At 41.6% G+C, this 25,689-nt stretch overlaps 1 protein-coding gene across 1 annotated transcript in view; it reads left to right on the top strand.

The window, feature by feature from the left end:
• Positions 1-25,286, top strand: part of LOC118394815 (protein Wnt-3a) — a 30,277-nt gene extending 4,991 nt beyond the window's left edge. The window contains exons 2-4 of the mRNA XM_035788386.2: positions 10,362-10,600; positions 19,139-19,404; positions 19,576-25,286. Coding sequence (XP_035644279.1) covers positions 10,362-10,600; positions 19,139-19,404; positions 19,576-20,055 — 985 coding nt within the window. The 3' untranslated portion in view covers positions 20,056-25,286. The remainder of the gene's footprint in view (positions 1-10,361; positions 10,601-19,138; positions 19,405-19,575) is intronic.
• The last annotated feature ends 403 nt before the right edge of the window (positions 25,287-25,689 follow it).

Below are 25,689 nucleotides of genomic sequence, written 5' to 3'. Positions count from 1 at the left end.
TAACCCTCCTGCTGTGTTCCGGTCGAATTGGACCAATTTACAAGTTCTCTCTCTGAAAAATGTAGTTAAATTAATCTGCTTGTCATAAGGTTCTATGAGGTTCCATGACAAAATTGACCAGTCATTAGAAATGAATGGGTGAGACTACAATTAGTGTATAAAATTGAGTTCAGGCACATGCCCATTCATCAGATGGACACACTTCGTCTCCCAGACCCCCACATCCATGTGTGTTTGAGCACACACACACACACACACACACACACACACACACACACACACACACACACACACACACACACACACACACACACACACACACACACACACATACACACACACACGCACGCACGCACGCACACACACACGCACGCACGCACGCACACACACACACCTCACTCCCCTTCTTGGCTTCCATGGCAACCCCCATTGGAACCTTTCCCCAATAGAATCTTTCCCCCACGGGAACCACACCTGTTGGCATTCTCACAATAAATCGCAGCATTGTTTCAATAATATATTGAACTTTTCTCGCAGCTCTGGTATATAAAGCTTTTTGAGGCCTTGCTCACAATTCATTCTGTGGCACAATGACCAAATTCTATACTGTATGTGAAGCTCTTGATCATATCTTTGATCATGACACTGGTGAGGAGGAGAGAGTCCTTGTTAAACTTTGACACAAAGTAGTCTGTGAGAAATAGCACAATATGTTTCATCTGAGTATTTGTGATAGTCAAAATAATCCATACGTTATGCTTTTTTTTACTCAAAATTTAGTTGTATGAGCTCAGGTCAATGAGGCCTACAGGCCATAAATAGCAAATAGAAGTTCACAAAAACTTAAGTTGATAAAAAGATCTAACACAACATTGATAATATATGTATTAATATGGATTTATAATCAGCTGTAATGGGGCGGTTATTTTAGACCAGGAACACAAAATTAATTAACATGAAACGAACACAACAGAAGGGTTAAACCCAATTTTTTACATAACACCTTGCTATTAAACAATACGTGTCTTTTAACTCCTCTCACTAAACGTGTCTTTACTTTTGCAAATAACTGTCAATCATCCAAGAACTGACAGATATTATTATAATGAAAAGTCGCTTTGTGCAGGTTTGTTGGCAGAAGCTGGTGCCTGAACGCTGCTTGGAGTTAGAATGGTTAGAATGTACAATGGTGGAGGATTGGTTGAGGATTGGTTGAGGATTGGTGGAGGATTGGCTGAGGATTGGTGGAGGATTGGCTGAGGATGTGGGTCTCGACCAACACAGGTTCATGTCTCTCCAACTCCTCGACCTGTCATGGCTCAGCCTGCCTGCACCCCCACACACACACACACACACACACACACACACACACACACGCCACACACACCACACCACCCCACCTTAAAAGATAAATACCTGGAGGTGAAAGCTTGCCGCACATTCCTTTTCCCAAACGTGCTCTCTTGATGTCAAAGTCGGCTCCAAAGCCCCAGGGCCTGCAAGAGTAAAGTGGTAATTCTACGGTACCCTGCTTGGGCTTGCTGAAATATGCATTAAACCTAGTCTGGATACACTTAAATGAGAGGTGAAAAGATCTATACTGACTGAGACTAGAATCAAACATGATATCTATTATTTTCTCTTGTGTGTGTATTTCTGGTGATAACACGCAGCTACTGTTTATGGAGATGACACAGGCAAGGTTTCTAATGAATCCTCAATCTTGGTTTTGTTTGAGTTTGTGTATCACCTAGAGGAAATGGTTTTATCTTCTCAGTGGCAAGTGGTAAGGAACAGTAAAGAAATCTGGAATAAGACACATGATTAATTCTTTACCTTTGAGAAAATAGAAATAACCTTTATAATCAGAATCCCTTTTATTCGCTAAGCTCATTCACACATACCCAGAATTGTACTTGGTGACATGGTGCTGCTGGCAGTATACATACCCTGGTCTCAGAGCAAAACGAATTATATTTGACAAAAATCTGTGCCCCTCCATTTAGTATGATCTGTTACTTTACGTTATGTTACATTACATTAGCCAAAATGTTAATGTTGTCTGTGATGAGGTTCGAACGCGCAACCTTTGGGTTGCTAGAAGTTTGCGTTGTCTGTGATGAGGTTTGAACACCCTAGACAACATATTATATTATAGAGACACGAACAGAGAGAGGAATATAGTTCACATTAGAAGTTAGATCTATGAATTACAAGGAGGAACAATTTACTAATAAATGAAAACATTTTGCATTCAACTTAAGACCACAAACTCCATATATCTTAAATGAAGTTGTACAGCATGTAAAATATGTATTTGTTAGTACTCAATAACACCATGTACTCCATAGTCTACCTCTGTAATAAATCCATAAATCCTATGGTTGAAGCTTTCCCCACTTCCTCTCCTCCTACTTCCTAACAGTAATAGAGGTGACCTGAATCACTCAGCCTGTATCGCACGTCCTCAGAAGCAGAGCCAGCGTGAGGGCCATGGGTCTGACCGCCCTAGGGCCCACACACCTATAGGGGCCCTGTAAAGGGCCCCCTGTTCTTGCAGATACAAAAAATAAAGAATAAACATGATTTAACACTATGAATCATGGCAAAATGGATAAATATTATATCATATATAATATAATTTAATCAAATCCTGGAATTTGTCTGAGCTGGTGTTGGTTATTTTATAAAGCAATGTGCAGCTGTGTCTGTCGCTATACCCCCTTAAGGGCCCCCTGCATGGCCTTGGACCAAAACGCAATTATCAGAAATACACCATTCTAAAGCTCAACTGATACGAGTGGTTTCATGTGACAGAGGTGAAAATCTCCATTAGAAACATTGAAAGAGGTGAAGTCTAAAGATGCAACTCGGACGTGTTGCTAATATGACTAAGATTTTGACTTTGGCTTCTGGGCAAAGAAAAAACGTTGGTATGAAAACCAATAGAACACGAGAGAAAAGTTGCCTTCAATGGCATGTCAGGAAGTCTTTATAAAATACAGAGTGGGGTTCCAGATTTTCGGGAACCCGATTTGCCATAGCTAAAGTTACTGAGATTTCTGCGCATGTGCGTGATTTTTGTTACATAGCTGCTGCCCACTCCATACCGTCTCTCTCTCCCTCCTTCCAGATTGTTTTATGTAGCTGAGCTCACAATGCTGACTACGTAGCTGCTGCTTCCCCCTCCTTGATCGGCCAGGTACGCCGTTGTCTGGTGTAGCCGACAAACTCCACGTTGTACACAAAAGACATGGTCAACATGTTCAAACTATCGTAGAATAGTGGGCTATTAAGCATAAGCACGATTTCATGTTATTTTTCAGGAGGGGAGTTAGGCTAAATGCAAAACAAACTTGCCCACTGTCAGACTCTGGTTACCAGTCCGGATACATGCTTGGCTGCCTAGAACCTTCGCTGCCCAGAGGTGGAACAGCTACCGTAGGTAGCCTACTCGTGCTGTACTTCCATGATCATTGAGAAGCTAAATAGCAGTTTAGAGCCTGTGTGTCTAAGACACAAATCGTTTTTACCCCAATGCAAAACTCAAGTGGGGAGTGACACCTAATTAGTGTTGTAATGTTATTTTTTCATCATCATTGCAAACATTCGCTCAGCAGGAGGTAGACAGGCAGTCAAAGTAATAGTGTTCTTTTTTCAGTAACTGTGGCTAGTGGCTACAATATGGCAGCAACTATAGCCTACGTCATCACACAAAACAATTACTGTTTTTGCAATGTGTAGGGACTGCTTCCTGCTTGTGCAACTGCAATATTCATTGCAACAGACAGAGAAGGTTGTAGCCTTCATAATGGGCTATATATTTTTGGGAATGTTGTTTCAAATTGCCGCAGGTTTTTTTCCCCCAGCTGTTTAGAAAGATAAGGCAGACATAGGCTACATCATCATGGTTAAGAAGAGGGCGAGTAAAGACAGAAACGTCGAAGGATTGGGGGAGTGTCAGCAGCTACATATTAAAAAAACATGATCCGGATCCTTAAATTTGAGAAAGAGGTTTCCGGAGTGGCCACGGCCTACACAATAATCCCCCAAATGTTTCTACGGTTGGATTTTGGCTAGGTCACTTTGAAGCAAGGTAAGACATCCCTTGTAAATAGGCTAGGAAGTTAAACTTCCAGGGTTCAAACAGTTAATTATATCTTCTCAACATGCAGACTGCCTACAACCAAAGCCAACCCTAGCCGTTAGGGGGCCCTCAGTGAAATCTTGTTTGGGGGACCCCCTACCTGGTGGGGAAAATATTTTAGTGGCCCCCCCTCGATGGCGGAGAGGAAAGCAATTACGTTTTTGAGTTAATTTCCTACAATGCTACACATTTTGCCATGGGGTGTAGACAGGGCTCTAAAGTGCGACCAATTTCATTGCATATACAATGAAATATTTTGCTGTGCGACCTGAAGTTTTCATTTGGGAGCAACAGTTTCTAAAACGAAAATCAAATAAATTCAATGAGTAACAATATTTAGCCTCAACAATGTTTTCTACTCTGCTCAAACAAGCTGTCACATCATGCTGTCAATTCATTCACTCAACATATTCTTCCAAAACAAGAACAATGCTGCTTTCCACATTGTTTCTGAAGATGAATCCATATGTTCTCTATTATACTATTAGTTTGTGTATCTTACTCTCTGCAAAATGGGAGTTAGTTAGCTAGTCTAAGGAAGCTGGCATGTGCTTAAAATAATGCTAATTGCTAACTAGCTAGCATTTAGCTAAATGCACTAGCTAGGGCAAAGCAAATGTTAGCTCTAATAGAAGTTGCTACCAGTGGAGGTGTACATCAGTATGTTGTAATCGTTGTCTAAATGTAACATCAATTCAAATTTGACTAGAGTCCTCTGGGAAATACTGAACAACACTTTGGTTCCTACCCTTTCATAACTCCTACCTGGCTTTTTGATATGTTGTCATGCTAAACACCAACCATAGAATTAGAATAATCATTCTATTTCTATGATTCCAACAGTTCCAACAGTGGCCAATTTGACAGAGCTTGAAGAGTTTTATTTTTTTTGTTGCACAATCCAGGTGTGGATAGCTCATAGTGACTTACGCAGAAAGACTCACGGCTGTTATTGCAGCTAAAGGTGCCTCTACAAAATAGTGACTGAGGGGTGTGAATACTTATGGAAATTAGACATTTCTGTATTTCATTTTCAATACACGTTCTAAAATGTCTTAAACATGTTTTCACTATATCATTATGGGGTATTGCGTGTAGATAAGTGAGAAAATAAACAAATGTAATACATTTTGAATTCAGGCAACAAAATGTGGAATAAATCAAAGGGTATTGCTTCGTTGAGGTCAAAATAGCTCTTACAATATTTCAGTGGTATAAATACTTGGTAGAACTGTAATGCAACTACCCTCTGAAAAAAATGTTATTCTATGGAAAATGTTATATAAATACCAGAATTCCTAACCTCCAATATTCTATATGTGCAACGTGTTATGGTATTTAAGTTGTTTAACATTTGGTTTAAAGTGACTGAGGATTTGGGCATCCTGCCATAGGCCCTACCACTCCCATTGTTTCACTAGCAGCGATGCTAATGCTGGCTGTGGGGTAAGTAAATAAAGAAAAACTAAGCCATATTTTTGGTCATTATCTCTCAGGATCAATGGTTGAATAATTTTGTCAATAAAATTAAGTATATTTCAAATGTTGGTGTACCGCGCCGTTTTTAACACATAAATAAGACACAATTCATATTTATTTCAAAATTCTAAAAATGAATTGATACTACTATCAAATTATGGTAAATCAGCTTTTTAGTACTAGTGTGGATTGCACTTTGGAAAAGAGATGCTCATTATTTATTAAGCGAAATATATATATTTTTTTGATTTCCAGAATATGGAAATGAAATGTTTTGGTTATATTTTATTTCAGGTAACATTATTTACATGTCTAATGATGTAATTTTGATAAAAAAATTAAGTTTGATATTTTGCTATGATTGTTGCTTTTTCCAATAGTTTATTTTTGGGGTCAAAATTATCCCAGTTATCTATGTATGTAAAATAGGCCCAGTAGTAGAAAGGTCGGTTCCCCCTATTTTTAGAAATCAAAACCCAGTTTTCTCGCACAATTGCGTGTAGAAAGGTTTTGCAAAGACTGGGTTCATAAGAACAGATGTTTGCGGAGCTGGGCAGTGTGAGTGTTCACTACGAGACAGGGTTTTTCCAATAGGCTCTGTATGCGATGCGCATGTGATAAATAAGAAACATGACGAACTAACAAAAATACAGACATTTAATTCCACAAAATTATGCAAATTAACCTGTAGACCGATAAGCTTGACCAGTCAAATTTATTTTCAGCAGTTAACCAACTAACGGTTAACTGTTGACATCCAAAGTGATGATGCCTAATTTGCGTTTTATGATCGGCCATATCAGCTATTCATTTTTTTTTAAATGATTTGGTCAGAATGGCGCCTCGAGAGCACCCCACTCCCTCTGTGCTGAGACTAGCGCCGCTCCTGTACGTCCCGAGACTTATGACTGTGTCTATTGTCCAGGCAGGTTCTGTTTGTCTGTCTGGCCTGTTCTGATCTGATCATCTACAGTATACACTCACACAGTAGTCATACAATACTAGCTTTAACCAGCTCATACATGGTCAAACAGGAATCAACAGGTAGCACCTAAAATAGTACAACCATATTACCAGGCATGGGGAACAGCATAATGCAATACAAAAAGATGCTCAACACAATGGTGAGATAAAAACATATACAGCAGTACAGTATCTATGTAGCTAGCTGGATAGGTTGAAACCAGGGCGCTGTTTGTTTTCTTACACCTGCTGACCTCACTCAACACCCACAGAGACATTCACAGGTTCTTCCTGGCAGAACAGAACGTCTACAGGTCAAATGAAAAGCTGTGCCACTTGTTTTCCCTTCTTCCTCCCTCAGTCTTTCCCAGACAAGATCTTATCTGCTCACACTTGCGGAGGGGGGCTGTACTTGTGTGGCTGGTTTCACTTGGCATGGTTCAGAAGTCATCACATTCCTGCTCTACATGTTATGGCTATTAGGAGCAAGTGTCTGCGGTGGGTTGTGATGTGGACTCAGGTTTCTGTTGTGCGAGGTCCGCCGTGCTCAGCTTTAGCGCCTGAGGGTGTGGATTGACAAGCGCCAAAGAGAGGTCCATTCGGAATAGGAGTTTCCTTGTTTACTGGCGTGCTTGCTTTCGCTCATATGTATGGTAGACAACATGCAGGCCGTGAGGACTTGATATCCTCTCAGACACTTCTAGAGCCTGTTTCCCCCCGTCTTTCTTTTTTGTATTTCTCATATATGATTAACCAGAGGTCTAGTCATGTCTCTGAGCCAAGGAAAATAATATGGGAAAGCCTTTAAAGTGAGCATGACACGTTGCTCCGCCATTTGCTCGGGGATATACTTTGGAAAGTACTAAATGGCTACACTTTACTCGGTAACCCATTGACGTACGTAGGCTACAGACAAGAGGTTGAAGGCAGACGCATGAGACTGGGTGTATTCAGTTCAGCTTCATTTGTTAGCGCAAACAATATATCTGCTACGTTGACTTGATTTGCGACGCAAACGTCTGGTACACAAGGTCAGCCTGTCTCTCAGGAACGACCTGGGCCTCGGGTTCTCCAGTTGCAATGTAACTTAATTAAGCGTTGTGATGATCGTACCAGTCGCATCGTTATTTCCAAGGCAGCGTTTTTAAGTGTTTCCCGGGAACAAGCCCGCAGAGAGAACGATCGCTAAGTGCGTCTTTAGCCATTTGTCCACACTGGTAGAATCGACAGAAAAGCAACACTGCTCTCAGATCAGCATTCTCCACTCAAATCTTACCTTAATATTAGAATTATTCCACAGTGCTGACGACGGATCAGCTCTTAGAGACGTATTATAATCTGTGGATACAAATATTGAGGCGGCTTAACATGCTTACCCAATAATAATGACCTAATTGCACATGTCTTGTCACACATCATGAAGCATATTGAGGCAAAAATGACAGGCAGTAGCCTAGTGGCAAAAATAAAACTCAATATGATTTTAATATGATTGAAATATACTGTATAGGCCCATGTAGACTATTTATCTTTTAATGTAGTTTTCTCCGTTTTCATTTGAAGCATTATTTTATCTGTCACTTGTTTGTAGTAATTGCAAATACTTTGGCACTCTGTATTTGTAGTCAACTTCGTTCTGAAGTTATTGGAGCTTACAGTCAGACAGATGCCTAGCCTAAACATCTTGATTATATGTTTAACGGAGATCTTCTGTGAGTAAAGTCATGTGGAAGGGCAAAAAGCATCTAACGATGCACTTTAGCTGCTCGACAAGTGTCTGGATCACTCGTAGATGTGCAAACGTCTTTAAGGGCAAACGTTACTAACAAAGCCTCGGAAACAGTTTGGCTACTAAAGATACATCGTAAGATGGTTCTAATGATCATCTCAACGCTACGAAGTCTCTGGTAAACCTCTCAGTGTAGAGTGATACGGTTAAATCATCACTTTTTTAGAGTGGAATTTAGAAATGCCTGGGGTGAGACTCTGGCTCTGTATGTTAATCTCGTTGTTGTGATCACAGAGTGATTACTTCTTTTACATCGTTGCCCAGGTCAACAGATAGTGAGATAATTGAGCTGCACAAGTCCTGCCTGCTCCCACCTGCTCTGGCTTGAGGCCTACTGTCGGAGCCACGTTTGGGAGTGTCAAAAACAGTGAGCGGATATCCCTTCTTTCTATGTACTTCATCTTCTTTTTGTCCAGCTCCTGTTATTTTGGATGAGTGTAAAATTCCCTTGTTCTACTGTTGGAGGTTGGAGCAGATCACTGTGCAAACAAACACTGCACTCTCTGTCTCTGTCATAATGGCCAAATCACTCAGACGTGGATCGCCAGATTACTGTCATCAATAGCAGCTTCAGTGAGGACTGAGTTTACTGCAGAAGGAGCTGTTGACTGGAGTGCCAACGAGGAACTTGTTGCTACTATGCAGTAGTTGCCTTGCCAATGACAATAGGAAGTCAGTTATTAGATCAAAGGTTATGTTGCGGTTGTAATATAATACGTTTTTATTCATGGTGAACGGATTAGTATAACAATCCCATTCATATAATGAGGTTTATCCAATCCTATTGTCTCGATGAGTTGTAATTTACCTGAGCTGACAATGATGGATAGTAATTGGAATGGAATTAACCCTAACTGTATGTGGTACTCTGGGAGAGGGTGAATGGAAATTAATGCATGGTGGCTAGATGAAAACAATTTGAGGGATTATGAGGAGCAGAGCAGAGGAGCAGTGAGTGGGGAGTGAAGGAAAAATACTCTATGTTAAAAGCTTGATGTGGAAGTGCATGAGTGTGGTCTGAGTGTATCTTATTAATAGATTGTAATACATGGGTGAAATACAGTTGGATCTCAACCAAGCACCTATATTGGGGAATGGATAATCGAAGTGAAATATATTTGCTGTCATGTACATGCTTCCCTTCATCCTCATTGGATGGTTGTCATCCTCCCACTCTCGACCCTCCCACTGACGGTAGTAGGCCACTGCAGTGGAAATACAAATTGACTGGAGCCAGATTGACTGGTGCGTTCTGTAGATCAAACAATTACAATTACAGCATGCTGCCTCAAAAGACTTCTTCAAAAGTACCACAATGACATAACATGGGATGACACAGCACCGAGAGAGTTGTCACGTTTCCATGGTTACGAGCGATGTTTTAACACCTTAATTGAGAGACACACACACACACACACACACAGACAGAAATATATTATCAGAGAACAATCAAGTTTGCACTTGTTGCATCCCAGAATATCCATCCTCAAAGAGAAATGGGGATGGATGGATGGATATGTAATTAATACATCCGTCTGAAGTCTCGATGTACAGTTGTACTCTCATTATCCTAAGTCAAGGGCCTGTTTAGCATGTGGACACTTAAAAAAAAGGTGTGGTTTTCTGTAATAACAAGGTGGAGTTTCCAAGTTGTCAACCTAGAGGTCTATGAACCACTTTGGGTTCACGGGGGGACTTTCATCTTTCCTCGTGGCGCGGTTACCTTTGTGGAGTATAGCACTGGGTCTGCGGTTTCAACCCACACAAACGCCAGGTGGCTACAGAGGGGATAGATAGAGGGATAAGGCATTGATGCTTAATGGTAACACCTGATACACACACACACACACACACACACACACGCGCGCGCGCACACGCACACACACTGCACGTACACACATAAGCACAACATACACACAAAGAAAGATAGACACACACAAGTAGTCAGTATATCATGTCACTGCCTCCTCTCTCCCCATGCAGGTCCCTAGCGGTGGGCCACCAGTACTCGTCCCTGGGCTCCCAGCCCATCCTGTGCGGCTCCATTCCTGGCCTGGTGCCCAAGCAGCTGCGATTCTGCCGGAACTATGTGGAGATCATGCCCAGTGTGGCAGAAGGGGTGAAGATCGGCATCCAGGAGTGCCAGCATCAATTCAGGGGCCGTCGTTGGAACTGTACCACCATCAACGACAAGGCCATCTTCGGACCAGTGCTGGACAAAGGTAATGTATGATAATATAATTAATTATAAGAGAATACAGGATACACTCATAAACAGTGGTGTAAAGTACTTAAGTAAAAAATACTTAAAAGTACTACTAAAGTAGTTTTTGGGGGTATCTGTACTTTACTATTTATAATTTTGACGACTTTTACTTTTACTTCACTACATTCCTTAAGAAAATATTGTACTTTTTACATTTTCCTAAACACCCAAAAGCACTTGTTACATTTTGAATGCTTGCGAGGACAGGAAAAGAGTGAAATTCACACACTTATCAAGAGAACAACCCTGGTCATCCCTGCTGCCTCTGATCTGGCGGACTCACTAAACACACATGCTTCGTTGTAAACGATGTCTGAATTTGGAGTGTGCCCGTGGCTTTCTGTGCAAACAAGAAAATGGTGCCATCTGGTTTGCTTAATATAAGGCATTTGAAATAATTTATACATTTACTTTTGATACTTAAGTGTCTTTTAAACCAAATACTTTTAGACAAGTAGAATTTCACTGGGTGACTGTTACTTTTACTTGCGTCATTTTCTAATTGAAGTATCTTTACTTTTACTCAAGTATGACAGTTGGGTACTTTTTCCACCACTGCTCATAAAACACTGCAAGCTAGCCATTTTTTGGACCAGTGCTTGACAAGGTAACAACATATCTTGAGAGAAAAAGACACTATAATAAAACAGTGCAGCCTTGGCATTTCTCCTGCTGGGCTACTCATCCACAGAACAGGACGGCTATGGGTGACAGCCTACAATATACATTTAATAACACTTGAGAGCCAAGTCTTAACTGTGAGAACTAAGTCTTAACTGTGAGAACCAAGTCTTAACTGTGAGAGCCAAGTCTTAACTGTGAGAACCAAGTCTTAACTGTGAGAGCCAAGTCTTAACTGTGAGAGTCTTAACTGTGAGAGCCAAGTCTTAACTGTGAGAACCAAGTCTTAACTGTGAGAACCAAGTCTTAACTGTGAGAGCCAAGTCTTAACTGTGAGAGCCAAGTCTTAACTGTGAGAGCCAGGTCTTAACTGTGAGAGCCAAGTCTTAACTGTGAGAGCCAAGTCTTAAAACTGTTTGCTACATTAGAAAAAAACATTACTGTGCTGTATAATACAAGTGACAAACACATTATTTTCCTGCATGACTTGAATACATGCAGTGAGTGTTTTCCCCATTCCTGTTCCCAAGTTCTTGAAAGAATACTAGTGTACGGTAATCATTTCCTTGCCTGTCAATGATGGTAATGCGTGGCATTTCAAATGAGAAACGGTACCTAACCCTGTCTCGACTAAAACTCTACCACTCACTTTAATCAGGGCTGCAACTGGTGTTGATATTGAGAGGATAGAATAATAAGACCATTGTGCTGTAAGTTGTTGTTATATTATGTTGGTAGTTGAAAGATCAAACAAACAACTATTTTAACTCCATCCTGCCTCCGTCAGTGTGTGTGTGTGTGTGTGTGTGTGTGTGTGTGTGTGTGTGTGTGTGTGTGTGTGTGTGTGTGTGTGTGTGTGTGTGTGTGTGTGTGTGTGTGTGTGTGTGTGTGTGTGTGTGTGTGTGTGTGTGTGTGTGTGTGTGTGTGTGTGTGTGAGAGAGAGAGAGAATCATATGCAATTAAAATCCTTGTTCAAATAGACTTGTGAGAGTCACTCAGCTATGAGCTGTTTGAACAGATGAAATGATATGTATACACACTTTGGGTGGAGAATGTTGTCTTTTGTTGGAATTTTCTCTGGAAGGGAATCCCCTTCAAGGCTCCCCCTCTCCCTCCCCTCAGCTTCTATGTGAGGTGTGTAAAATAGGGATGAAAACAGACCTTATCAATTAAATTCTAGCAGGAAATGACGTTTTCTAATTTCTGTTCTATCATCTCTATTTGAGATTAAGTTAACCGAAGAAGAAGCACCCATATTTTACTCTAAAAATGTTCATTCTTGTATTATTCAGCTGTGATATCATGAAGCTAGTGGATTCTCTGTCACCACACTATTGCACTGTGACCCTGGGATTAGTTGCCTGTAGTCAAGGGTAGAGGGATGAGCAGAGAGGAGCATGGAGGAGTAATGGAGAGGAGAGGGGGAAGAGGAAAAATAGAGGGGGGGGGTCTAAACCTGTCAACTGGGTTTGGAAAAGACTGATGTTTACTAGAGTGGGATGTGGGGTTAGTTGGGGCAATTGCTTTTAATAAACTCTTGAGCCAGTTGTTACATTGATGGAGAAGGCTTGAGCTCAAGTAGGTGGGTAATGATAGGGGTTCACAGTCCCTGGCCTCATTGTGGTGTAAATACCTCCACATCACCCCCATGGCTTCTCTCCCTCCTTGTCTAAATTGCAGGGGCACTGGGTGGAAAGGGGAGGTGGGGAGGGAGGCAGCCAGGCCAGGCTACTCTTTGGGTCTGGGGGGGGGGGCTTTAGTAAATCATTTTGATTGGATTAAGGTCAGTGAAGCCCTTAAAAACGTGAGAGGTCAAAGTGGTTGGATTAAGTGTCTTTGTCAGGGTCCCGGGGAGAGTGACTGGCGGGGCTCAGGGTCTTTTGATAGGGCTTAGTAAGGGAGAAGTTTCTCATTTCATTTGCTTTGATTGATGCTTGTATTTGTCTGTGCATCGGGTCCATTGTCCCCCGGCAAGGCTAGAGTGTCTGTTCTGTTTGTCTGCCGAGCAGACGGATGTGTGTTTGTTTCCTCCTTAGGCTTTTTTTTATTGGGAGAAAGGCTGAAAGGAACCATAGGCCTCAAAAGCTTTGCACCTATCTGTCAGTTAGCCTATTAACACCAATCCCTTGTCTTAACCAGTTTATTGGCAGGCATCCCCCTGTGAACAGCTTCCAGGCAAAGCTGAGGAAAGAGCGGGACTCAGGTGTTCTCCTTCAGATACATAACCAACTGTATATGGCATCACTTAGTTAGGGAAAGGATGACTGAAGGCAAATATGTGTGATTTAGAATGGATTTATACACTGAGGTTACAAAACATTGGGAACTTCTTACCTAATATTGAGTTGTACCCCCTTCTACCCGCGGAAGAGCCTCCATTTATCGGGGCATCGACTCTACAAGGTGTCGAAAGCGTTCCACAGGGATGCTGGCCCATGTTGATTCCAATGCTTCACATTGACTGGATGTGCTTTGGGTGGTGGACCATTCTTGATATACACATGGAACTGTTGAGCCTTAAAAACTGTTGAGCGTTAAAAACTGCAGCGTTGCAGTTCTTGGCACACTCAACCCGGTGCGCCTGGCACCTACTATCATACCCCCTTCAAAGGCACTTAAATCTTTGGTCTCGCCCATCCATCCTCAATCCTTGCCCAATCACCCCCAAGAAAGACAATCCATGTCTTCATTGTCTCAAGGCTTGAAAATCCTTCTTTAACCTGTCTCCTCCCCTTCATCTACACTGATTGAAGTGGATTTAAGGTGACATCAACAAGGGATCATAGGTTTCACCTGGATTCACCTGGTCAGTCTATGTCATGGAAATGCTTTGCACACTCAGTGTATGACAGAGAATACACTTATTTGAATAGACACACAGGTTATAGAATGCCCTGAAACACTGAGTGAGTTATTGCTGGTTCTGGCAACAACCCGTTGTACCGATCACATCTTCTCACTCACGCTATCTCTCCTTTTGTTCAGTACACATCAAACAAACAGTATCATGCAGATGTGCTGTTATGCAAACGTTCTACATAGTATTCGGGTCTATTCGGGTTTTGGGACAGTTTTCCTTGGTGTTTTCCATCATTTGTTTACATGAATGCATGTGGAACCATCCCTAACCGATAAGCATGACGGAGATTATGGGCAGCCAGTTATCTTTCTCCCTCACGTTAAACGGGGGCTCTTCCTGAGGTCTCTTCGTCTCTCTCACTCTGTCGCTCTCTCTCTCTGTCTCTCCCTCTCTCTCTCTCTCCCGTGCTCTCTCGCTCTCTCACACTCTCTCACTCTCCTATCTCTCTTTCTCTCCCTCATCTTTCACTCTCTCTCACTCTCCTATCTCTCTTTCTCTCCCTCCTCTTTCACTCTCTCATCTCTCTTTCTCTCCCTCCGCTCTCTCTCTCTCCACTCTCCTATCTCTCTTTCTCTCCCTCCTCTTTCACTCTCTCTCACTCTCCTATCTCTCTTTCTCTCCCTCCTCTCTCTCTCTCTCTCTCCACTCTCCACCCGCCCTGCCCTTGTCACAGGGCCTAACATACCTCCAGGCTATGTCTGCGTCAGCACTCATTAATTTACATTAACCAAAGTGTCAAAACATGTGCCGCTGGAATCTGTCTGTGATGAAAGGGGAGGCAAACTGTGCAGGTGTTCTCAGTTTGTGTGTGCGCTTGTGCGTGCGCGTGTGTGTGTGCGTGTGCGTGCATGCGTGCGTCGGACAGGACAGGACAGGGACATTCGTTGGAGAGCTTGTTTGGCGCACTTGGAGTAGGAGAAGTAGCCAAACCCTAGCCTAGTGTGACTGATAGAGTTGCTTAGAACGGGGAAGGCCAACAAGAGAGGACAGACAGTCACACGAACACAGACACAAAAGCTGAGTCTCACAGGTATAAACATGCACTGTTAGTCACACCAGTGGATTAAATGGATAACGAAAGATATTGAGTGTCTTTCTGATAGGCTAGGTCTCCATTATGTAATACCTGTAAGTGATGATATGGACTCACAATTAGCAATAATATGTGGTATTGTCCCGATTGTGAATTATAGTTCAGGTAGTCATTTCACAGTTGGACTTTATAGTACTGCAGTACTCTCGAGAGTAATGTGCCACCGACAACCATAGTCACAAAGGTTGGAGAATCAAGGTATTTTTACTTGATTGATGGACTGATATACAAAAAAACTGTCTTAGATGGAAAATAAAGGCAGTGCATCTGCTTCTGTATTCTAGGTGTTCAAATGTCAATGAGTTCAAGTGATGCACTTTATATGCTTCTCCTAGGTGCTTAATGCCTCAACTAAACCAAGCAGTGAAAAGGTCAGTCAGGGAATTCAGGTTATGACCCCTGACCTCCGGATGAGAAAGTGTTACAGTTTAGGATGTGCTAAGAGGGCCCTGCTTTTCATAAAGTGCATGTTTCTCCATGCTGGGGGAGGTGAGGTTAGCGCACCATAATATCATTAACTCTGGCTAAGAAAGAAAGAATGGGTGTGGTAAATGGAGTTGATGGAGGGACCTTAGCCCCGCACCCCACTGGGCGCTGCTCGAAGCACAATATCTCCGCAACCATGAGATTAAGCCGGGAGAGAAAGCGCTTTTCCCCATTCACACGCCCTTTAGATTGTTTTATTAAACCATTTGAATAGGGATTTCCCAGTCTGCCGACATGCGGGGTCTGGCCAACGCATAGTTCTCTGTTGCTATGACTTAACTTGGTCCCCACTAATCACTGGCGAGGGCAGAATTCATATAAAATATCTGGGGCCATTGTGGGGCTAACGCGGCGTGACAGTGGCAGCACAATAGGGGATTCAGCCCCCCAGCAGGTCGTTGGGACCACTTGCCATGCCAGGGTCCGGCAAACTATGATAGGGGGGGTCACAAGTAATCAGTCCACTTAGGCTGGGCACCCCCCGGCACATTCTGTTCCAGGTAAGCCCTGGTCTGTCCCACCCACCACCCACCCCTAGATGTCAGGACCTAGTTCTTTTTTTCTCAGTCTCTCCTTCTTTCTCTCATCTTGTCCCCAGAGGTCTTAGTTTGCTTTCTTTTGGTCTCATCCCTCCATTTCTCCCTCCTCTCTCCCCCTTTCTTTGCTCCGCGGCATCAGTGTCAGTAAGCCGTAAGGGTTTGACCCGTGGTTTATTGGCTTCCTGATAATCAAATAGAAAAGACAACCTCCCAAGCTTTAGACCATTCATACCTCCAACTACCAGCCACCACCTAGTGACTGCTTCAGGGTAACGGAACAAGAAGATGGTCAACATCAACTGCGCTGCCATTTGTAAAGTTCTATCTGTACGTTTCAACGGAAGACATTTTCTGATGAGGTCCAAGCAAATAGATTAGCCCTTTATTTTGTTTTTATTCTGTTTTCCCCATCCGCGGCATATATATATCACACAATTTCAAAACATTATGAGCAAGGAGCAGCGAAGGATATTGGAGATACTGGGGATAAGGTTGGGTAACACTTCTTTGGATAGTCCATCTATAGATACTCAATAAACTCTCAGTAACATGTCAACTGGACTATAGACGTTCAACTAATCTATACTAGACTGTTAAGTCGTCCGCATCCTTCATCCTTCCCATCCGAAACGGTTTGTGCATATATTATGACGACACTTTGGCCGTTTTTTCAATGATGTTCGTGCACACCCCAAATTCTTTTGGAGTACTTTCGGTAGCCGAAGCCTACGCCCCTTCATCGGTCATTGGTCAACAGTAGGGATTCTTCAATGAAGTGATTGTTGTCGTTCAATGATAGACGACTCGTTTTTTCACTTAAAATACAGCACCAAACATCTTAGTTAAATTCAAAATTGCACGAATAACATCTACTGGGCAAAAATATCAAAATGAATGACCGATTTCTTGACTTATTTACGATTAATTCTGACAATGTTGATGAAGTGTATACTGGCTACAGCGTCTCAAGATAGACAAAGTACCATTGGCACCTTTTTCAATTGAAATAAAATGAATCTTGTTTTTCAAGCGAAGGTCTTTTAAGGGAGTGTGTGTGCACGCTCATTCGGTTCGCCTAGCTGAGTTCGTCTAGGCACCAGCCGAACCGAAGCATGCGCAAGCCTTTCGTTTCAATGCTGAGATGCGACATCCCAGAGTAAACTATAATAGTGCTTGGTACAGTCCTGCTAAGGGAGGGTGTGATGGAGAATGGTGCCAGTAAACCTCTGTTGCATCATTGTTCTTAATGCCCCTTATTCCTCAAACTGGTTCAAACCTGCAGCCTGGGAGGAGCTCACACAGTACCTACTCCCCATAGTCATTTACTTATCTCACTCTCACCCCCCAACTAGTTCACTCTTTCTGTCCCCCCCCAACTCTCTCCCTTTTTCTCTCTCTTTTTTCCTCTTCTTGTCCAACTCTCTCCCTCTTTCTCTCTCTTTTTTCCTCTTCTTGTCCAACTCTTTCTCTCTCTTTTTCCCTCTTCTTGTCCAACTCTCTCCCTCTTTCTCTCTTTTTCCCTCCCGTCATCCTTTTGCTCTCCTTTTCCCTGTTCCTCTCGCTCTCTTCCCCTTCGACTACCCTCTCTCCCTGGCTGTCTTTCTGTTCTTGTCATTGTGCAAGACCATACAAGACCTAAGCACATATATCCAGGGAATCCTTCCTGTCATAAGGGATCCTTTAAAAATCAGGGACAGTGGAACGTCAACGAGACCTCAGTGAAACATTGCACCTCATATTAAATGGTTATAGTTTGACATGTACGACACATCACCTGAACCCCCCTCTCTCTCTCTCGCTCTCGGCTTAGTCTTATAGTGTGAGGCCATTTTCCTAACCTTTCAAAAGCTTAATTGAGTCTGTTAATTATAGTCCTGTCAGGCCTGTCTCTTCCTCTCATCTCTCTGGAAGTTTCTGATGATGAGTCATCAGTAAACTATGTCAGACAGACAGAGACCTCCCTCCCTCTATCGCTTGCTCTTTCCCTCCCTCTCCCACCACACGCACACAAACCCAAGACAGATGACTGTCCTCGATTGCTCAAGCAGATCAGATTGGATTGAATCGAACTGTATTGGCATGCCAATCAACATAGTCATACATTGCAGATGTCTATGACACTGTCGATGGAATGTGTATGGATCGTAGCTTGATGGAGCATTGTTTCACGAACAAGCGTGGTCTAATGATTACGTAAATTGAATCTTTGCCTTGGTAGGGTTGATGTGTGACATTTACAGTATTATATAGCATTATACAGGACAGCACAGAAAAGTAGCAGGTGCCAGCATCATCGTTCGGTAGACACTGATCTGAATTCCTACGTGGTTTTTGAGATACATTAATGGGTACATTCCAGCAAAGTTATTGGTAACAATTTATCATTCTCCGCACTGCCATGGTTTCAGACGTATGGCCCTGTATGTAAACCATATACTGTAGATGTAGGATCTTAATTTGAGCTGGTTTGCTACAGCAGGAAAATCATCCTTCAGCAACAGGAAATGTGGATTATTATGATGGACATTGATGGACATTTATGATGGACATTTAATGGACATGTTTGTAGGGGTTGATACATTTCTCGCCAGGGCAAATCAAGACTGAAATTTCAAAGTGGAAATTGCAAACTTTAGAATACTTTTTAAAACTGAAATACACTAGAATTGTGCATTTCCTGCTTTGTGGGAAAATTTGCAGCCACAAAAGAGTGATCAAATTTAGATCCTACATCTGTATGAACTATACTCATTGACAATCAGAGATCCTTCACACAAGAACTGAGCTGCCTACAAGCAGCGTTGCGTAAAGACCTATGTGGTTGTTCACGTCTGTAAGAATGTACCCATACGATAGATATATAAACCTGACATCTACTTCTCCCTCTCTTTACAGCCACGCGTGAGTCAGCATTCGTTCATGCCATCGCATCAGCCGGTGTGGCGTTCGCGGTGACACGGTCCTGTGCGGAGGGTTCGGCCACCATCTGTGGTTGCGACACTCGCCACAAGGGTCCGCCCGGCGAGGGCTGGAAGTGGGGCGGCTGCAGCGAGGACGTGGAGTTCGGCAGTATGGTGTCCCGGGAGTTTGCAGACGCTCGTGAGAACCGGCCCGATGCGCGCTCCGCCATGAACCGCCACAACAACGAGGCGGGTCGAACAGTGAGACATTTTTTTTTTCTCTCTCTCTCTCTCTCTCTCTCTCTCTCTCTCTCTCTCTCTCTCTCTCACTGATAATATCCGCCTTATGGATTAAACATTCATAAAGATCCCCAAGTGTTAGACTTAACATTCATTAAATTAATTGCATCCCTGCATCTATCTCTCCCTCAGTCTCTGAATGACAACATGTTTCTGAAGTGTAAGTGCCACGGCCTGTCCGGCAGCTGTGAGGTGAAGACATGCTGGTGGTCCCAGCCTGACTTCAGAGTGATTGGAGACTACATGAAGGACAAGTATGACAGTGCTTCAGAGATGGTGGTGGAGAAGCACAAGGAGTCCCGTGGCTGGGTGGAGACGTTGAGAAGCAAGTACAACTTCTTCAAACCACCCACGGAGCGAGACCTGGTCTACTACGAGAGCTCGCCCAACTTCTGCGAACCCAACCCAGAAACAGGCTCGTTCGGGACACGCGATCGCACCTGTAACTTGACGTCGCACGGCATCGATGGCTGCGACCTGCTGTGTTGCGGCCGGGGACACAACACCCAGGCGGAGAAACGGAAGGAGAAGTGCCACTGTATCTTCCACTGGTGCTGCTACGTCAGCTGCCAAGAGTGTGTTCGAGTCTACGATGTCCACACCTGCAAATAGATAGGGCCTCTGGCACCACTCTTTCTGCACCTCACCCCAATTTTTTTTTTAAGACTTCAACATATAAAACAAGAAGCTACTGTACGAGTCGGGCTCAGAGAACTTGAGAGGCTTTGATTTGACTTTGATCAAGCGTTAACCGACTCAGCTATAGTACAGTCAGCTAATAGGCAAAAAAATATATAGCCGCCTGTCATGCGTGGTGGATTCAGCCCCTGTCTTAGAATGCTGAGGTAGTTCTAGAACACAGAGGTGCGCCCTTGGAGGCTCCATTCAGACAAACAACATGATGATGCTGATGAACACCATGTCATCGATAGAGGCGAAAGAGGAGACCATTACAGACTGGTCTGATTGTAAGCCAAGGAGGGACTTCAAGTGATTTCCAGAAAGGTGTTTCAAGGTATTGGTTTCCTGACACAAGAAAAGAGAACTAGGTTTTATACGGGCTATATAAACTGTGCTATATAAACTGTGCTGTTAACAAGCACCATATTGGTGAATTATCTGTGTACTCTGTGTTGTCACCTTCAAGTAGAGCAGAACAGCACTACTGTCTAAACTTTTGGGACACCATACAATCTATGATGAACATGTCATATTTTTCTATTCCCACCTGATAGGCCAGCAGCAAAGTAAAAAATTGGCTATATTGTAAAAATGTATGAAAACAAAATGTATATTTTTGATCTTAATTCAAGGTTACGGTTAGGCATAAGGTTAGCAGCATGGTTCAAGTTAGGGTTAGGTTTAAAATCAGATTTGAGGAAGATAAATTGGAGGGGTTTACGACTTTGCCGCTTGCCCAGATAGTGACAACAATTTTGTTGTGGTACTCTCTGCTCTCCACCCTCATGGTGTTATTTTTTACATAAAATGCGGATGAGTTTATATATCTACAAAAAACAGCATTTCTGAGCTATGTTCTCAACTTTGTGTTACCATAACCAGGTTTCCATCCAACATTTTTACTTGCTTATAAAGTTCATGTCGGACATAAAAATGCAGTGAAAGTCCTGATGGAAACAGCAAATTTGCCGGTAAACTTTCCAAATGTCGACAAAACAAAATACTTTAGACAATGTGCAAAATTTTTGCGTTGGTAAAATGAATCATGCAAAAAAATGGCGGGGGAAATGCTTTTATCTTGGAGTCAAGGGATGATTTGTTGTTTGGTCTTCCCAATACGACTTGGAAAAGATGCCATTTATTAGGCTACAGATTAAATCAATTATGATGAACTTTCCAGGGGGGTGAAATTGCACTGTATTGAGCTTGATGGACCTTTCCAATAAATATCCAGATACTTATTCTGGTGACATGATGATCGATGCTTGGCTACAGTTTGACAAATAAAAATAATCTCGCTATTTTGTCCATGATAATCTCATCATGTAGGCTATACCCACATTGTATCTCTAGCTGTTGGCTAGAGCACACGTCCCAATACCAGAGTGGGCACATTCGCTATATAATGCAACATTTTGGGAATGTGATGGAAACCCATTTAACTTGTGTGGGAATTCAACCGCGAAAGTATGCTTTATGTGCACTACGTCATCACGTACAGACTTTTATCTGCAACAAGTCAATTAGATGGAAACGCATATCTAGTGGGAAAATGTGCATATTTCATTTATGCAGATTTTAGAATATTCGCATGAAAATCTGTAGTCAATTGGATGGAAACCTAGCTATTGATACACTCAAAAGCACATGTTCTACTCAACATTTGTGGTATTTAAGTGGTAACTAACTTTTCGACTGAGTGAATGGGATTTTTTCATGTTAAATATAGATCTAGTGTTAACCTGTTACTAATGTTGGGGTTAGAATGCAATTGTACCTAAGTGAATGTTGTTTTTACATTTCATGTATTCTCAAATCCTCTGGCTTTTTTTTATCTGTGGTATTAATTGGGATTATTCTGATCTCAAAAAGCACATGAGCACAAGTCAACCAAACAACAGGTTTGAAATTAAGAATATTAAGAAAGCAATCGACGTTTATCCCTATACAATGTACTCTAAATGTCTCATCGGAACTTTGCCGCAGGAGGTTTGGCCACAGTACGGTCGATGATAAACACAAACGTTTAGCCCAAAGACAAATTACTTTCAGCTGGAGGAGCAGTTCGGTCTAAAGTGAGTTTGAAAGTTCAGCACTTGTGTCTAGTTGAAGAGTATGAAGCTTATTCTCCTCGTTTTTATCAGTGTTAGTAACGTTAACCGAAACACGGTGTGTATATCACCACGTGGCCCGGTGCAGACAAACCCATGCTATTTAGTGTTTGAGAATGAACGTTTGTGAAAGGGAATTGCCCACTAGAATAATGATTTCTTTTTTTTGTTATGCCCAATGAATGCACATATGCTATGTTATCTGTAAGCTATTACTTATTGTAATCTGAAATGCTCCTCAGTGTATCATTTGTATGTCATGAACAGCAATCTGATGGCAAGTGGCAACCCAGCTGCAGTTGCTGTAAAACATTGACCAAAAACTGTGTATCTGATTCAGATTCTGATTCCGGGCTTATTCTTTCTCCTCCAACCTTAGAAATAGCAGCATCACTGAAACTATCAAGACTTTTCCCTTTGTATGCTGCTAATTATTAACATGTATGTAGGTGCAGTGCCTTCAGAAAGTATTCATACCTCTTGACTTATTCCACATTTTGTTGTGTTACAGCTTGAATTATGAATATATATTTTTTTCTCACCCATCTACACACAATACCCAATAATCACAAAGTGAAGATATACTGTTTTAAATGTAGCGAATTTATTGAAAATGAAATACAGAAATTTCTAATTTCCATAAGTATTCACACCCCTGAGTCAATACATCACCTTTGGCAGCGATTACAGCTGTGAGTCTTTCTGGGTAAGTGTCTAAGAGCTTTGCATGCCTGGATTGTACAATATTTGCCCATTATTTTTTTCAACAATCTTCAAGCTCTGTCAAATTGAATGTTGATCATTACGAGAAACAAATATTTTCGTAAATCGGCCACTGAGGAACATTCACTGTCCTCTTGGTAAGCATCTCCAATGTAGATTTGGCCTTGTGCTTTAGGTTATTGTCCTACTGAAAGGTGAATTCATCTCCCAGTGTCTGTTGGAAAGCAGACTGAATCAAAGGCGAGTTCAACATGGCTTCCGTTTGCAGGGAACATGTTGCCAGAGTAACAATTTCAGTTGAACGATTTTAATGAACATTCAAAAATGTTATGGTGAAATATAAAAAAATATAAGGATTACTTTGTAAGGATTACTGTGGCTTTTTAGCGACAATATTCAACCTGAAAACGACTTAGCTATTCCTACTAAATATATTAGAAAGTATACATGCCGGTATTTTAGCGGTATTTTAGACCTGAAACAGACACTTATGTTCGCCACACACTATCTTCTCAGGCTGTTAGCTAACGTTAACAAACGGAATATGTTAGCTGACATTAGCCAACATTTGCAAACTATTTCCCTTGTTGAATACACCACAGCTTTTCCTCTAGGAAAACCACTATGCTTGAAAATATGCAGAGTGGTACTCAGTAATGTGTTGTGTTGGATTTGCCCCAAACATAACACTTTGTATTCAGTACAAAAAGTTAACTGCTTTGCCCCATTTCTTGCAGTATTAATTTAGTGCCTTGTTGCAAACAGGATGCATGTTTCGGAATATTTTTATTCTGTACAGGCTTCCTTCTTTTCACTCTGTCAATTAGGTAAGCATTGTGGAGTAACTACAATGTTGTTGATCAATGCTCAGTTTTCCACTATCACAGCCATTAAACTCAGTCACTGTTTTAAAGTCACCATTGGCCTCATGGTGAAATCCCAGAGTGGTTTCTTTCCTCTCCAGCAACTGAGTTAGGAATGACGCCTGTATCTTTGTAGTGACTGGAGGTATTGATACACCATCCAAAGTGTACTTCACCAAGGGGTTGGATACTCATTGGCTCTAGACATTTCAGCTCTTCATTTTTTATGAATTGGTCCAAAAAAAAAATAATACTTTATTCCACATTGACTTTATGTGGTATTGTGTGTGACAAATAAAATCTCAATTTAAAAGCATTTTAAATTCAGTCTGTAACACAACAAAATGTGGAAAAAGTCAAGCGGTGAGAATACTTTCATAAGGAACTGTATGTTTATGTATGTTATTATTCTTTCTGTGAAAGAAAGTGTTTAGACTTAGTTCGAACAACAATGTGAAGTTTTCTACTAATTCATTTTGCAAATAGACAGCATAGACATGTATGTACATTAACCAAATAGACATATTTTGATAAGTATTGTTTGCTATTCTTTGTTTTGTTTGGGGAATCATGCATTTACTGGTCCAACTGTGGATTCACAATTATGTAGAGCATTTTGCTTAGATGAACTACTCATTGCTTGGACAAATCTGACACCTGTTTCACAGGTCTACTGTACATCAGTACACCTATATTATGTGAGATCAAATGCAAAACAATATTCATATCTTTTGCAGAACAAAAATTACACTACTGAACATTGAATCAAGAGTTATGAAGACCATAAGGAGCAAAGAACTTCAGCGATAGTGTTGCTGGTTCCAGATGCTCCTGAGAAATAGTAAAGGTTGATGTTTAATGAAATAGTCAACTATATATTTTCTGTCTCAGGCATGTGTAGCTCTCACCATGTCCATCTTCCATAGACTTAGACATTCCTCATACATTGACTGCTGTAATCCTGTTGAAATGAAAGGCCAGCCCCAGTCATTACATGACTTTTTGACTATGATAAACTACTGAGCATCCATTGTTGATACCAGGTGTGCTTTTCTGCATTTATATTTCATTTAATGTTTTGTCTCTGTCTGTCTGTCTGTCTGTCTGTCTGCTGTCCGTCCGCCCGTCCGTCCGTCCGTCTGTTTGTCTAAACAATTAGCTTATAAACGTTTTCTTATGGTCTTTAAATCCAAAGTTTTGTACAAATTAGTTTTTGTGTTTTTATGGATTTCTAAAGTCTGATGTTTTTATGATTATTTATTTTACCGTAAATGTATATATTAGTAAGTAAGAGTATATATTTGCAGATAAAATCATTTTTCGAGACAGTGTCGTTACTTGTAGCACTGTAGCAGTTTTACCTCAATGTCTGTTTTAAAACTGATTGTACACAGGATACTGTTTGTCCTATTGTCTGTACTAGATTGATAGATGTTAACTTTATAATAACATAATAAAACAACATAAAAACTACAAACATGGAGTCCCTTTAAATTCATTTTTTTCTATATAGGCCTAGTGTCATAGGATACACATTTCCATGCAGAATGATTGGTAACAGTGTGGGTGGGGTACTTCCCTGTCACCATCCTCTTTCCATCAAACACAAACATGTTTACAGTGAACAAAACAATATATATGTAACGTGTTGGTCTCATGTTTTATGAGCTGAAATAAAAGATCCCAGAAATGTTCCATATGCACAACTTCTCTCAAATGTTGTGTACAAATTTGTTTACATCCCTGTTAATGAGCATTTCTTCCTTGCCAAGATAATCCATCCACCTAACAGCTGTGGCATATCAAGAAGCTGAATAAACAGCATGATCATTACACAGGTGCACCTTGTGCTGGGGACAATAAAAGAT

Source organism: Oncorhynchus keta, chromosome 15 (genome assembly GCF_023373465.1).
Source record: "Oncorhynchus keta strain PuntledgeMale-10-30-2019 chromosome 15, Oket_V2, whole genome shotgun sequence".
Classification (NCBI taxonomy): Eukaryota; Metazoa; Chordata; class Actinopteri; order Salmoniformes; family Salmonidae; genus Oncorhynchus; species Oncorhynchus keta.
Note: the sequence above shows the minus strand (reverse complement) of the source record. Positions and strands in the feature narration are given on the sequence as shown.